The 16,020-nt window shown below is 48.3% G+C and overlaps 1 protein-coding gene across 1 annotated transcript in view; it reads right to left on the bottom strand.

Annotated features, from left to right (window-relative positions):
* Nucleotides 1–14,780, bottom strand: part of LOC115527700 (deleted in malignant brain tumors 1 protein) — a 55,105-nt gene extending 40,325 nt beyond the window's left edge. The window contains exons 1-6 of the mRNA XM_032595304.1: nucleotides 14,729–14,780; nucleotides 9,895–10,071; nucleotides 4,587–4,616; nucleotides 3,700–3,741; nucleotides 2,647–2,970; nucleotides 1,834–1,840 (exon numbers count right to left, since the gene is read on the bottom strand). Of these exons, the coding sequence (XP_032451195.1) occupies nucleotides 1,834–1,840; nucleotides 2,647–2,970; nucleotides 3,700–3,741; nucleotides 4,587–4,616; nucleotides 9,895–10,071; nucleotides 14,729–14,780 (632 nt within the window). The remainder of the gene's footprint in view (nucleotides 1–1,833; nucleotides 1,841–2,646; nucleotides 2,971–3,699; nucleotides 3,742–4,586; nucleotides 4,617–9,894; nucleotides 10,072–14,728) is intronic.
* Nucleotides 14,781–16,020: the final 1,240 nt, after the last annotated feature.

The following is a 16,020-nucleotide window of genomic DNA, read 5'->3' on the forward strand; positions in this document are numbered from 1 at the left end:
CGGCATGGAATCTTCATCAGGGGCATGAACAATTCTGGAAGTAGATACTGTGATGGTGGTACCGCGCTGACTATCCTAAAAACTCCGCACTCTAGACCTTAGGCTGGAGAATTGTGGGGTAGCGGTTATGCCCAGAGACCCAAAGAGCACAAAGCAAGCACTATTTGGCCATTGGCTACAGTCCTGAGTCACACAGACCATCATCCCCGTCCTACTGTAGGACTGAAAGAAGCAGGAGCAGACACCCCTACGGTCCCTACGGAAGACGAGCTACCAGGCTCTGGGGGCAATCCAGGCCCTCTCAGTTGCTCCACGGACACTGCACTGTCAGCACCGAACTGGACCCGAAACCGGAGGCCAGCTCCAGAGTAGAGCGCGACATGGCCTGACACCCCTGGGAGAGGCAAGCCTCTGTGCCTGGACTGGGCAAATGTGGGCAGCATTCAGCAGAGAGCACTTGGGACAGAACAAAGCTCTGACAGGGAAGAGCCTCTTTCGGTCGGAAACCGCTTGCCTTGAGTTGTAGGTACAGACGCCATCGGTCCTATGAAGTCAAGTGGCCAAGACCCCTGTCCATGAGGGTCAAGGAGGCCCTAGTATCACATCTTGTCCCTGTCTCCTGAGGAATAGCACGGTGGCCATGCGGACCCTGACCCGGGAATCAGAGCCCATGCACATGGTTCCGGTGACTCATCTCTTCCCAAGCAGGTATCAGAGGCCTCCCAACACATGTCAGCCAGAGAATGGGTGACAAACAGAGTCCTTCTCCTGGTGGCATGGGGACCTGGCGCTGGCATCGGCCCCTCATGTGCACAAAGCACAGCCATAGTGAGCCCGAGCACATAAGAGAAAACGGTGCTAAGACAAACACTGTGAGCAGCCGGTCCTGGGACTTGTACATCCCGTTGTTCCTGAAGCTAGACCCACCCACCACTAATGTCCTCATTATGGGAGACACTGACTCTCTCCTAGCCTAAGACAGGTGGAGCTGGGTTCCGGTCACTGATCCCACAACCGGTAGGTGGCAGGAAATCATAATTCTTGTGGGGAAACAGAACGCCCCACACTGACTACGGTGGTTAGGGCGGAAGCCGAACCCACATTTAGCAATTTCACCCACGCCAGTTGGTTATGGTGTTGATGATAATATTTCGGCAGGAAATCAAGGCTGCTTACCGTAGGAAGGACTTGTATACCACCAATCTGGAGAGACAGAGAGAGACACACACACAAAAAAGTAGAATTAGCATGGAGGGGGAGTCAATCAAGGTTGGCTCAAGTGACTATTAGGTGGGACCAAGTATAATGGGATCTGAGTGCCGGCTAGAGGAGAAAGGGGTCTCTGCTAAGAGCCTGCCAAGAGCCACAATCCCACCATCAAATGTCCAGCACAACGGCAACAAGGTGGTGTCATGTGCAAGGGTAACTGCCATGCTTTCGTGACCCTGTTGTTGGGAAACGCATCGCGTAGGCTCCACGTGGGGAGTAGGACGTGAAAACATCTCTATTCTCCCAACACATGGAGCGTTTGGTCCAGACAATGCAATCCAGCAGAAATGTTCCCGAGAAAGCCTTGTCTGTCACCTAAAGTCTTAGGACCGTGAACCCAGAGGACTCTTATTTCACTGAGCCAGTAAGGACAGTCCGTGTGTTGTGGGCTCGACTGGAAGTGTCCACATATTGAGAATGGTCACGGAAGGCCCAGGTGGCAGAAACAGTCCACTGTTCTCCACTGAAACTACTGACTGGATCCCCAGGTAGGCAGTACCCTGACTGAGATACTCAGGAGACAAGAGGCAGCAGAACTCACCTGGTGTGATCGTCGGCTGAGACTGGGCGGCTGTGAAAACAAAAGTACATGAGACACAGTGCACAGAACTGATATGACTGGACACAGAGGTAGAGGACCTGAGGAGGTCACAACCTTTGAAGCTTGTCTCCTGCCATGAAGAGCAGGCCACAATCCACCCACACCCCGGAAGGATGCTCCTTGTAAAAAGACCAGGAAGACCACAAATGTTACATCCAATAGTAAGGTGATTAGCTTCATGTCTACATGTCATGACCATATTGAAGCAAAAAAGATCATCTCTGGAGAGCTTTTGGCAGCCCGCTGCACAGGCAAGTGCAAGGAGTCCAGCTTCCACCAAAAGGCAATGGCTGATCTTTCAGGCCTCAGCAGGAGTCATGACAAGGTTTGCCTGGCAGGAATTGCAAAAGCAGCTGTCCTCCGAAGCACAGTCCAGTGCACGGACCAGGCATCACATTTCTCGGGTGGGAGATGCAGTCAGGGACTCAGGACCCCAAGCCCAGGGCCACCATAGGCACACACATACAAACTCTGTAATCCTAGGTGGGATCCCCATGAGAGTCCTCCATTTTGCAGGAGGATCTTTCGCCGCCTGATGCAGCGTTGCAGGAGGCCCGTAATTGTTTCATGGAGACTTGCAGTTTGGTTCTTGTCCTAATTTACCATCTCCACACCTGGCAGCCTGAAAAAGCTAATACTGATTCCAGTGGAGAGTTCAGGAGACTTGAGGAAGACAAGGATGGTATAAGTAGCTTCCAATGAGCTGATCAGAATGTGAGGTCTCTCTTCCCTACCCCTACCCCCAAAAGACAAACACCGAATGATGAGAGGCTCACCTGAGCAGATGACACTGGCGTCCTCACTATGGCCACAGTTGTGCGAGTTCCAGCCGTTGTGGGGGCAGCGCCACAGGTCAGACTCATGCCCGGAGCAGCGCATGTTGTCCAGGACAATGGGCCCTGAGCCCTGACCAAAGCGGGCACTTCCCGGGGCTGACACGGCCCAGCCACAGCCCAGCTGCCTGCACACCACGTTGGCGTCATTGGTGTCCCAATCATCATCACACACGGTGCCCCAGGAGCCTTGGTACAGGACCTCCACGCGGCCCTGACACCGGTCACCTCCATTCACCAGCCTCAGGGCCAAACCTGCCTCACTCCCTAGCAAGACAAAGAACAAAACCCACTGTCCATGTCTATCTTCTGGTCATAGGTTTAAGGCATATTCCAGACTCAGGGGCTTGCTCATGGCCAAAGTGCCCTGGGCATCATTCACCTTTGAACATGCCTAGAGTTTAATCTTCCTCACAGGGAAATAGTGGAAACATCCTATACATCCTAGGCCTTAGGATATTCTGATGCAGGGAAGCACCTTAAGATTCAATCGAGGTGAGTAGGAAGATAACCCCAAACCCCACTGGGCCTGCTCAGGATCGAGCCCCATAACTACTGGTTGCAAGCCAAGACCACTGCTCTGTTGGGCAGCTTTTTGGCTTCTAAGGACCCCTGATGTTTTCTGGAAAAAGCCCCAGGACTTGATGGCAACTTGGCACAAAAGGAGCAGTACCGTCATGTTGCCCCCCTCTTCCTGAGGCCCCACTCCATAGCGTGGGAGCCATGAGCAAGATCACAGCAGGACTTGTGAGGGATCTAAGTATTACATTAACTCCCTGCTGAAGACTCTTCACTGAACTTCATCCCATGATTCCCCTGACTCAGGTGGCCAGCCCCCTAAGATCAGACCTAGGGTGTGAGAGACACCTCTTTCTACCACCAAACACACACACACACACACAGGGACAAAAATAATGAAGGGCACACCCTGCGACTCCTGTCACTTCCAAACCCAAACTTTATCTAGAAGAAGAATGAGTCAAGGGGATCATTTACCTATATTTGGTGTTATAGGTGTGGAGTTGGGGAGCCAGGTGCCTGGAAGTGATGACAAAGGGAAAGGCCAGAGTTAGACATCATGGAAAGCAGTCTTTTAAAATAGTTTTTGGCAGGCAGCTGACAATGCACATTGCAGCCTGCCACCTTGCTTCTATTTGTGATACACAAGCCTCCTGCTCAGCCAGCTCTCTTGGGATCAAGGCCATGCAAGAGCACAACCTGGTCCGTCCACATCAGTCTCCAAGCCTAGCATGTTCTTTTCTCCCTTACAAAGCCTTTGCCACCTCCCTGCTCTGAGGCATGTAGTCTGAGCAGTTTCCCACACTCTGAAGCTTGGGCAAAAAGAGTCAGGAGCGTGGTGGGTTGACTTGAAACCAGTCAGGTATCTTGGTACCCGAAACTTGCCATCAGTTATTACACTCCTATCCCCTGGGCACTGTCCCTGCCACTTTGGATATACATGTGACCCTGATGAATCTGAGGTTGCTGAAAGCAGTGAGTGATGAAGAGAATCCAGCCTGCTGTCCCTTCAGAGGAGGTTAATCGTCATCTGTGTCCACTCTCCCACTCATCATATCAGCCAAGATTGCCTTACAGCTGAAATTCATGTAACGCAGGGCCAGTTCCCTGAACCTGCAGGCCGCTGTCTCCTGGTAGAGCCTGAAAGGACTGGATGAAACATCATGGATTGATAGACAGATGGGACTTTAGAATCCCAGGTCTGGTTAAGAACCACCTGTTGGGGACTCTATGATGGGGGTGGGGGACAAAGCATGTACATAGGTTCTCTGAAGAACAGTGGTTCTCCCAGAATGGGTAGAAGAGGCATTGGGGGGGGGGGGATGAAGAAAAGGAACATTCCAAGTACGGTCATAAGGACTCACCTGGCTGGCTTGTGGACTGGGTGTGAGTAGCTGTGAGAAAGAAACTTGAGGTTAGACACAAAGCGACCGGTGCCCCAACTGGATCAAGCTGGAAGATTATGAGACTATGCATACAGAGCTGATGATTTCCTGTGCCCTCAGTTAGACAGAGCCAGGGCCCTCCATGAATCTCTCCATCCTCTGGGAGCCCCACCCTATGTCCCGTTGCCATTGCCTGCCTTGCTAGGTCTGAGGGCTGACTTTCCAGCAAGCAGAATGCCACCACCCTGCCTGCAACAGGCTGCCAAATCATTGTGTTCATTCAGCATGGGAACAGCAAGAATGAGTCTGGGCAGTTATTCTAGGAAGACTCCAATTCCACCAGCCCAGGTGCAATGCTCTCAATCTTTACAAGGTCTCTTGGGCTTTCTGCAGGGGTGAAGCTCAGGTCCCTTAGTCATATGTGGTTCTTCAGCATTCTATGTACTACTGAGTGGTCATTCCCTGCACCTTCCCCACTTCCAACTGCTATTCACTACCTGCCCAAATGCACAGTTTGGACCGCAATCCTGTTCTCTGAGTTTGCCTCACTGATGACCCAACATAATTTGACCACAAAGGGGTGAAGGTGGTTCGTTTTCCAACCACACACAAGATGTGTGCCTTGAGAAAGATCGTCCTGGGAAATTGGTGGTGTACTGAGTAATAATTCCACTGAGAAGGAATAATGGCTCAATTTTTCTTTCCACTGAATAGTGGATGGTTCCTTTCACCCACAATGCCATTGTTGCTGCAAAGTCATATTGGTCCTTCTCTGTTGGCCTAATAGGGGAGGAGAACATACTCTACCCTTTCTTTCTTATTGTACATCAGTTGCCTGCTGTCTCCAGGAAGCCTTAGGAGGCACAGGATATCTCAGAGAGGGTTGGATGTGGGCCTTGTAGTATGCAGTGTGTTTGTTCCCATCAAAGACCACTTCAAGAGAGAGCCAGGAATATTTGTTTCCCACCTGAACAGATGACACTGGCATCCTCCCCATGGCCACAGTTGTGTGAGTTCAGCCATTGTGGGGGCAGCTCCATGGGTAGGACTCATGCCTTGAGCAGTGCACATTGTCCAAGACAATTGGCCTTGAGCCTTGACCAAACTGGGAATTTCCTGGGGCTGACATGGCCCAGCCACAGCCCAGCTGCCTACAGACCATATTGGCATCATTGGTGTCCCAGTCATCATCACACACAGTGCCCCAAGAGCCTCAGTACAGGACCTCCACGTGGCCCTGACACCAGTCACCTCTACTCACCAGCCTCAGGACCAAACCAAATTCAGTCCCTAAATGAAGACATAACATTTCTCTTACATGTTGCCACAAATGACAAAGTCTTAGGACTCTATCATATTCCTAGTGCTTCACAGTAGGTGAAGGTCACTGAGAGTTTTAACTAGGCTGGACTCTTAAAGTATCATGAGTTAGAATTCTTCAAGGTTAAAAGGACAGTGACTTCTCTCCCCAATCTAAGCCACTAGAACTTCAAGGGGAAGTAAATGCACCTTAGTTTGTAGCCTTGAGAGGGCTTAAAGACTATCCACAAGTTTTTTGTCTGAGTAAAACAGGGACACAGCTCGACCCATGACTGTCCCATGCTGAAGAGAATTCTTGTCTGATGACACCAGGATGTCTTGTGAGTTCTCATACATATCTTGGGCTCTGAGGTTCGCTTAGAAAACATTTTTCACATGCTCCTTCTGGCTCCATAGTCAAGTCTTTGGGGCTAGAATGGCTGGGACCAGTGCATATTTGTGGGATGAGACAGGTAACTCTGCAGTCTAGAGACTGATTCCACTGGTCTCTGACCCAAGGCACCCAGGCTCCTAGAGATCCCATATTTCAACTGATTCCTCCCCACCCACTAGGGATGGACAATGAAGGAAGCTCCAACTCAAGCCGGGCCCTGGGTCACAAGGGACCTTCCTTTGTGTTATATGCATAAAACACTCTTTCTCACCCCAGTTCCTAGAATTCTTCCTGAATAAGAGTGACACCCATGTATATATTTGGCATCATTACCCACCAAAAAGGAGCCAAATAAAATTAATCATTACCTATTGCACCAGTAGTCCCAGTATCCTCTGTAGTGCTATCTGCATAGATAGATTATAGAAGGAGGGGGGAAAAACATAAAATGTAAAATTAGGTCCCTTCTGAGGAGAATCAATAACTGGAAGTAAAATAGAACCTGCTAAGGAAACATTATTTCTGACCTGGATTTCATCTTGCTATGTGACTTTAGAAAAGGGAACAAACCTGTCTAGCCTCAAGCTCTTTCATTCATTCTAAAAGACTATTTTGGAAGAAATCTCTCTTCATTAACCTACTGACCTTGATTCTGACCATCCCACACGTGACCTATGCAGGGCTCCAGGGGACAGATGTAAAAATAACTTTTCTAATCCTTATGCTTCTAACTGATTTCTCTTGTCTAATTGCATTGGCTAGTATCTCTTACACAGTGTTAAATGACAGGGGTCCCAAAGGCCATCTTGCCTTGTTTTCTACTCTAGTGAAAATGCTTCTGATGTTTACCCATTAAGTAAGATTATGGCTTTAAACCTATGATTTTCACATTGTTTCAAGGAGCTGTGGTGTTCGTCCAAGGCCCCAGCAAGATCCTACCTGGTGCTGGGACCTGAAGAAGAGATGACCTGATTGCTCCTCTTAACCCACTCTCACTAAAGCATTCATTTTGTTTCTGAATTCCCTATTGGACTTCTACCTGAGGTCTTTTTGGATCTAGAGAAAGTTGACTCCCACATCTACCCCACACTGGCGGTCCTGACAAGAGTAGGTCTATGTTAAGTCCTATATGCAGTCTTGTGTCGTAGTCAGATATTTAAGCCCCTGAGTTCCTCACCTGCACCCCTGGGTGGACCGGTTGCACCAAAGAACTTGTCAGGCCCAGCTGTTACTCCTAATACATAGTCAGAGGAAACCACTCTAGAGAGGAGCAGGTTCTCCTCTTACACCTGCTACAAGTAAGAATCTTGGGAAGACATGGCTAAATTGAACAAAGCCAGTGTCCTCCTCAGCTCTGGTGACATCTGTGTCCTTAATCATAGGGAAGAGAAAGAGGTAAAGTCAGACTTCACCCCATGGCCTTTAGGGACAGGAAAGCGTAATGCCCGAGGAACAGAAATGCCGGACATGTGTACCACTAAGATTCCCAGCTGATCCGTGCTGACTCCTAGTCAGGGGCCTTCATGTGAAGGCTCTCCTTCTTTTGTCCTAGGGTCAGCATTTCCCATGTGATAATATGGCAGTGACTTTCCTTCCCAAAGCCCAGGTTGCCAGAAACTCGAGCTGTATTGACTACCTCCCAGCTGTTTCATTGGAGGTGCCCCCAGGGGGGTGCATGGGACCTCTGACGCCCATAAGCTGAAGGACCATGGTTACTTTATACTGAGAAGGAACCAAGTTGGTCTGATATGGGCTCAGGAAAATGCACAAGCACGCAAGGACGCTACCCCAACAGGTTTGCACTTGCCTCTCCAGGCCCTGCAGCCAGAGACCCAGCACCCCAGCCTGGCCAGGCACCAACGTGCAGTGGTGAGGACCACAGGGGTAGGCCCTGAGCATGAGCAACAGGGCCTTCCTGGAGACAAGACGCCAGGCTCCACCTTGGAACTCCTTGGAAGTGCCTGTGCAGGTCAATCCCTCCCCAGTCTCAGGGACATGGTCCCATTGAGGCCTGAGGCCTTGTTCAGAGGCTCCCTCTTTGTTGCTGAGCACCCCTATCTCTTACACCTTTTGCACCTCTTCTGGATCAGAGATGGCCCTGTGAGTACAGTGAGGTAATGAGCCCATAGTGATCCCATATAACAAATGTTACCTTCTACCGCAGCTGTTGCCAGGGATGCCTCCGTGGGAGACAAAGAAGCTAGAGTGGAGAAAGGAAGAGGTAATCAGTATTGGCTCTCATTTGAGAAGGGGTGGACTTCTGTTTCCTTAGCTCTGAAATAAGGGCTGTATGCAGTGATCCAGAAACCCCACCCACTGCTGACAGGCTCCATTTCTTCCTTACAAAACAGAATTCCTCTCTCTGTCATTTCATCAGCCCTTATTCAATGCTGGAATGCCACCAGAGATGTTCTTTGTTCCTACCACCAACCCCCGCCTCTGCCTCCACTGTCTCCATCCAAAAAATAACCCAGTTGACTAACAGCCCCACCTGATTTACAAGGTCGCATTTCCAATACAAACTGCCTATATCTATAGCTTACCCACACCCTTAAATGACAAGTATCTACCATCACTGAGATATTCCTGAGGAGGTGGCCCCAACTAAGAATAAAGGCAGTTTTTTCAAAGATGCATCCCCAAATGCTGAAATAAACCACTCCAAAGTGACTGCTCGGAGGCCCACACTTTCTGGGGGAAGCCATTCTCAAGTGATGGATTATCTGGGTCACGTCCTGTGCACGGGGGCATGTGCACACACCAGTCCACATAGCAAATGCCAGAGGTCACTCTAAAGATGGATAATTTATCTAGGAATCCCCCTTTGGGGGACACATTGAGTGTTATCCTCAGGGTTTCTTTGTGGATTAAAAGACCACTTGGTGCTTGAACACCCACCAGCATTGTGTGAACAAGGAGAAACTCGGCATTGGCGTGTGCTAGGTTGAGCCAAGGAGAAGTTCTCTCTTCCACTGTGAGTGTAAATATCTTTTGCTTGTCATTTAATCCCCAGTAAAGAGAATATACTGGTTACTTCAGTGTTTGATTTTGGTATAGATTTAAGTTTTAAGGACCAGAAGTCCCTAGTCCTTCTCTCCTGACTTTAAAAGGAGGAGATAGGGCCACATAGGAAGGCATTTGGTCATCCCAGGCCAGGGATCATCAGAACGATACCACTGGGTGTTCCACTGACAAACTCTGGGGGAGCCTGTGATTGAAACCCACCTGCACCACTTCCCAGCTTTAGGACTCCAGGCAAGTCACTTGCCTTCTCTGAGCCTGGGATCTCACCCTTTCTGAGTGAAAAGGAACCTGCCCTCTAACATCAAATAAGACATGGCTTAGAGTAAAGCAGGTAAACTGCAAAGTGCTGTGGGCATGCACCGTGACGTAGAGGTCAGCAGGAGCCTCTGCCATCCAAGGGGCACAGGCGACCACACGAGGCGAGGTCAGCTCTACCTGAGCACACAACTCCAGCGTCTTCCCTGTGGCCACATTCATGGTTGTACCACCCGCTGTGGGAGCAGCTCGACAGGTAGGGCTCCCATCCTGAGCAGTATACGGAGCCCAAGAGAATGTTCCCCGAGCCCTGACCAAAGTAGGCCCCGCCCGGGGCCAACACCGCAAGGCCACAGCCGAGCTGCCGACAGACAACATCTGCATCCTGGGTGTCCCAGTCATCGTCACACACGGTGCCCCAGTAGCCTTGGTACAGGACCTCCACGCGGCCCTGACACCGGTCACCTCCGCTCACCAGCCTCAGAGGCAAACCTGCATTGAAAGAGTGGAAAGCTCTCGTCCTCTCTCTGCCCCCTTGGCTTTCACTTACCAGTACCCCCTGTTCCCCTCCTCCTTCTGACCATTTCCCCATCTCCTTCACCCCTGTTTCTCCTCTCCCAGCACCTTACATATTGCTGCCCTGCCACACGCTCTCTTAGCCCTCTTCTCATGCTATCTTCCCCCTGAAAGAGCTCATGTGCTCTGAGAGCTTTCCAGGAGGAGGGACCCCCAAAGCCACCTCTCCAGTGCTGATCAACCCCTACAAGCCCAGCCAAGCTCTAGACCAATATTCCCAGTGACATTCTGGATAGCCGGGCCCTGCTGTCTGGTACCCAACACAGTCTCTTTTGTCTACTTCAATCATGGAGTCACCAAGCTCCACATGAGCGGTGTTGGAAATCTGGTTGCTATATTGGATTCCCCCTCTTCTGTACCTCTTGTATCCAATGTATCAACAGGGTTGTCTTTCCTTTTATTCTCACTGCCATTTTGCTAGATCTTCCTTCTCCTGAACCTGGCCTACTCCAGGGCCCTGTCAGTGGACTTTCCTGCCCTCTGCCCCTCTCTCTTGAATCCATCCCATTGATGGATTCCATAAGCATTTATGGAGAGCTTACTCTATGCCCCCTCCTCTGCTGATGGGATTGATCTGTTTCCCCCTGGAATGTCCCAAGTCTTGTTTTCATAAATTGTGAATATGTTCAACTCATTTTCCTGCTCAAAGCACCTCACTGTATTCTCCACTTGATCAGGGTCAAGTCTTGGATGGCATTCATCCAAGAGTGGGCCTCAGGTCACCTTTCAAGCCTCCTGACAGAGCTGGGGTGCCACCGTCATGGGCACCTTGCTCCTGCCTGACACGATCCTGCTGAACCACCTGCGCTATGGGAGGAAAACAAGCAGCAGGGTCTGAGGAATCCAGCCCAACACTGTGACAGCAGGAGCTCGGTCTAAGGTGTGCTTTTCAATGGTTGGTTTGTGGTTATGAGAAATTTATGGGGGGGGGACCAGAGAGGGTGGGATGGGATGGAAGATAAGGGGGCAGGTGGTTGCTGTGGTCTTTATAAAGGAAGGAATCAGAGAAAGAGAGAGGAAACGCCAATCGGGCTGTTTCTAGAGTATTCTAGAGGTGCATTCCAGGCCTCCTCAGTCTTTCCTGCTGCCCCTTCAGAATGTCCCTGCAGAAGATCTCTCAGTCTCCCTGCCCTCAGCTGCCCTTTACTGGTGGTCAATCACCAAAAAAACTGCCCTCCAGCCCCTCCCAGGCCACTTTTGGACCCTCAGGGCAGCTTCTGAAAGGACAGAGATTGGTCTCAACAGAGCCAAGAACCCCATGGTAGGATCCACTGTCCTAAGTGGTCACATCAAGGACTCTGACATATCAAATTCAGTGCAAAGTGTGCACAGATGCTCAGAGGTTGAGGAAAGATGGATAGATTTAGTAAGAATAGTGAACGGAGGCAAAGGCACCTGTTCTGGGTTCAAATTTCTGCCCAGACACTTCCCCACCCTGTGGCCTTAGACATATAACTATTGACAAGTGACCAATCTGTGCCCCAGTTTCCTCATCCGCAACTTGGGGGTAATAATACTACTTACCTCAAAGTGTTGGAAAGATTTCATGATAATAGCACTTACTGTGTGCATTAGCTGAGCACGTACTACGTGCCAAGCAGTATTTTAAATGATTTTTTTATACATTAACTCATTTGGTGTATGAAACTGATTTTGTGCAAGGTACATAGAAAGTGCTTCGGAGATGTAAGTTATCATCAAGATAACTATCACGAAGAAGAGGCACTGGCTTTTTTTCACCTATCTCTCCTGACACCAAGCTGAAGCTAATCTCACGCGACAAATGAGCGAGACGCAGAGAGAAGGAAGGAGAATGACAGTGAGACTGGCTGAGTGCGGACCTGGGACACGCCTAGGGTCTCAGCATCCACTGGTCCTTCCCTCTCCATCCCTGCGTTCTAAAGGACAGGTGCTAGCCCTGTGGCCAAGACTGCACTCAGCCTCAACTAGCCAACAGCAGCAGCAACAGCAGCAGAACTGGCTGGCTCAGCCAGTGAGCAAAACCCCAGGAAGACAGGTAAAGAAAAAATGTCTTACCATAGTCTGTAGTCAAGGGGTTCCACAGACCTAGACAGAAACAAAATTCACCTTGAAACAGAGGTTCTGCTGTTTATAAATGATGTACAGTCACAGAAATTGGCTTGAGCGTTACCTTACAACCATGCCAGGGGGCGCTGTGGCTCACTCTTGGGTCTCTGTGCCGACAGTGTTCTTGCAGTGTTTGGGGTTTTGCAAGAATAGATTACAAGTGGGCTGGATATGGAGTGTTTGATAATTTTAGATGTCATGAAGTACATGCCTCTTTACGCTGCCCACTTACGCTACAGTTTATAGCGTAATCTGTTCGCAGAAAGAAGGGCTAGACGAGAAAAGGCAGCGTAGACGGGTTTCCAGGATTCTGGATGCCAGTTGAATCCTCCTTCCAGTCTGAAATTGGAGTGGAGTCAGCACTCAGAGTAGCCACTCAGAGGCCCCCTAAAAAAGTATTTATTCTGGCAGCAGATGACCTCTTCCTTCTGATCCATACCCTGTGAAATTTCTAGTCTATCTTGAAGAAAACCGACATCTAGAGAACCCTGGATCTTTATCATCAGTGAGGCCACTCTAAAGCTCTCCATGCCCTTCGACTTCAGATTAACCCTAAGGACACCTTCAGGGGCCATCAGACTTAATTTTAGTTTTTGAGTTTCTTTTTTTGAGCAAATCGCCTTCTATTTGTGAGGATTGATAGGGCATGACCTTTCTATGTTTTTAGAGGTCTTCCAAAGGACAAAAAGAATATTTATTCATTAGAAGAAAATAGGATAGGGGCGCCTGGTGTCTCAGTCGGTTAAGCATCCGACTTCGGCTCAGGTCATGATCTCACAGTTCGTGAGTTTGAGCCCCACGTCAGGCTCTGTGCTGACAGCTTGGATTCTGCTTCGGTTCTGTGTCTCCCTCTCTCTTTGCCCCTCCCCACTCATGCTCTGTCTTTCTCTCTCTCTCTCAAAAATAAACTTATTAAAAAAACTTTAATAAAAGAAAAGAAAACAGAATAAAACTGACTCTTACAGTCACTATATGGGTTCGCTGGATCCTTTTAGAACTCCAAGATACATTATGGGCTCTCAGTGATCCCCTTTTTCCTATATCTTGAGACATTTTGCTATTTCATCATTTGAGAAATTGGTTCATCATTACTCATTAATTATTAACTATCATAAAAAAAGAGTTCTATAATAAAGACAAAGAGAGAATGGTGGCATTATCTAGAAGAAAAAAATGGAGCGGTAGGCTTTATCTAGAAGAAAAATGGAATGGGTCACCATTTCTCAGTGACCCAAATATCACCGTAGCTTTCAAGAGGGTATTTTTTTAAAGACTGGAGACACTGTCTTTGTAGGATGCTTTTGGCTTTCATTGAATTAAATTAAGAATTCAGAACCTTTCATTACTTGTTATCAATGATAAAGAGAAGAAAATTGACAAAGGAAGATGTTTCGCAATAACTAGATGAGTCAGAAGAGGAACATAAAGAGATAGCAGTCCTGTAGATGCTAACAGTAATGGTGAAATTGCTTGTACAATTGAGATCTCAGACTCTGAGCCTTCAAATTATGATACCGTAGAGGAACTTCCTCAAATTCAAGAACCAAAGAGTCAGTAATATAATTCTAAGTACAAAAACAAAATATAGTGCGCTCACTCACTTCAGTGGAAAGGATTTCATCAGTGATACTTCTCAGCAAGAACTTGGACCATCTCATTTTGCTAAAAGGACATGTGATGGTAACACTTTCACTTTTTCTAATGCTAACGTGCCAAAATCTACTTCATACAGGAGATCTGTTATGCTTAAATTCTTACTATAAATTTTAATAAATTTTCTTTCACGATCTCTTTTTTCTTAACTTCCTTCCTGGTACAGGGAAAGTTAAGGCATTTGACAAACTTCTCCAGATTCCTTGTAAATGTGAGTCCTGCTGGGAGCAGAACTCAGGGGTTCAGAGATCTGTCTCTCTCTAGCAAAACCAACAGGCCAGGGAGGGGACTGGATGCCAGAGAACCACCCCATTTGTCTCAACACTTTGAATGTGGGTTCCACACTGGACTTCTCCAGCTGCCCTGCTTCATATTGGTGATGACCCAGTAACAGGGCCAGTGAGGCCATGTAGCTGCACGCCCCTGAGGATGGAGAAGCAATCCAAAATGGAAACAAGAAGCTAGAGCATTCTTTCAACAGAGGCCACACACCTAGGAAATGTCTGCACCAGAACATCCCCACCTCATTTCTGACATGCCATCCCTGCTCCCACACTCAAGGACATGATGACAGACATGCCTGAGAGAGTCCTCTGTTGAAAACTCTGACATTTAAACACAGTACAGATGACACCACACAATTCCTATTTTCTTGTTCCAGGTATCTTGCTTAGTCACATGGCAGTCAATAAACATCAACTCAGAAGCTCCGAGATCCAGAGTCCTGACAACATCCAGCCATAGCACCAAACAGAACACTAAGGTTGTCTCTGGTTGGGCTATTTGTGCACAGTCTGAACAGACACTTCTCCACAAAAGTACTGAGACCCACTTGCTTTCTTCCAGCAATCAACCACAGAGCTGTAGATGATGTCAGCTGCCATTTTGGGAATGATGGTAAATCACTTGGAAAGAACAGCTCCCACTTCTTCGTTTTCCAGGAACAGAAATAGTCTGGTCTCTACTGCTGGGTACCATGTCCAAGGCAGTTGAGCCATCAGAATGAACCAACCAGGAAAAGCTTCAAAGAGATCTCAAAAGATATTCCCCCCAAAGACCTAGTCACTTTCCAAGGGAGCTGGTCCCTTTCCATCTAGACTCAACCATTGCCCCAAATCTTCTGGAGTAATTATTGTGTACATTTGAACATGGCATACATCATTGTTCTAGTGGGGGTGAGGAGGGCCTGAAGAAGAGCTTGAGTATAAAAACAAACCGGTGTCATCAAACCAGCCCATATCTACTGGCTAGGCCACTCCAGTTATTCTAGAAGGGAAGCCTAAGGGGACTGTGTGGTGACTCCAATAGCACTCTGGAAAGTGCTCTGGACCTTAAACACATTTACTGAAGAAGTATTACATCTTCATAGTTGAGAACAACACCATGTTTTACTATTTATATGTACTATCTCAGTTCATCTTTACCCCAACCCAGTATCCCCACTTATAGACAAGGACGCGGAGTCACAAACATTGAACAAATGAGTCCAAGGACATACAGACTCCACCTCTATTGTCAAGGCTTTCAGCTATCATCCTGCACTGACTTTTGTCACAGCCACTGCCTGCTACCAACCCACTGCTTGTGGTTCTTGCAGGGAAAGTGGTCCACACCAACCTACTTTCCATAAACTCAACAAAATGAGGTTTTCAATATGAAGTCACCCAGCAGCCTTCACTAAATTTCCATATTGTTTTTGTGTAGCACCACTCCAGGCTAAGAGTGCTTTCAATCATTGTGGTTTTCATCTTTAAGAAGGCTTTCATCTTACATCTGTCACAAGCCCCCAGATTAGCTCTTCCTCTCAGGTACCATCTACTCTGCCGTATAGTCTGCGTCTATCTCAGTGGAGTTAAGGATGTTGTGGATGGAAGCTGTGTATAAGCCCTCTTCATTAAGTCTCACTATCTCCAAGAAAATGGCCAACTTAAGGGGTTGGTACAGGGGGGATAGGATGACACAAAGCAGAGATTGTGCTACATTGCTCATTTTTAATATGTCAGTTCAAGATATGATCGAAGGATGAGCTTCCCACGGATTTGCTCATGAACGCAACTCTGGCTTTGCCTTCCACCAACTCCATCCATATTTAGACAAGAATTTAGAAGGCAAACAAGAATCAAG

The sequence above is a fragment of the Lynx canadensis genome, chromosome D2 (genome assembly GCF_007474595.2).
Source record: "Lynx canadensis isolate LIC74 chromosome D2, mLynCan4.pri.v2, whole genome shotgun sequence".
Lineage (NCBI taxonomy): Eukaryota > Metazoa > Chordata > Mammalia > Carnivora > Felidae > Lynx > Lynx canadensis.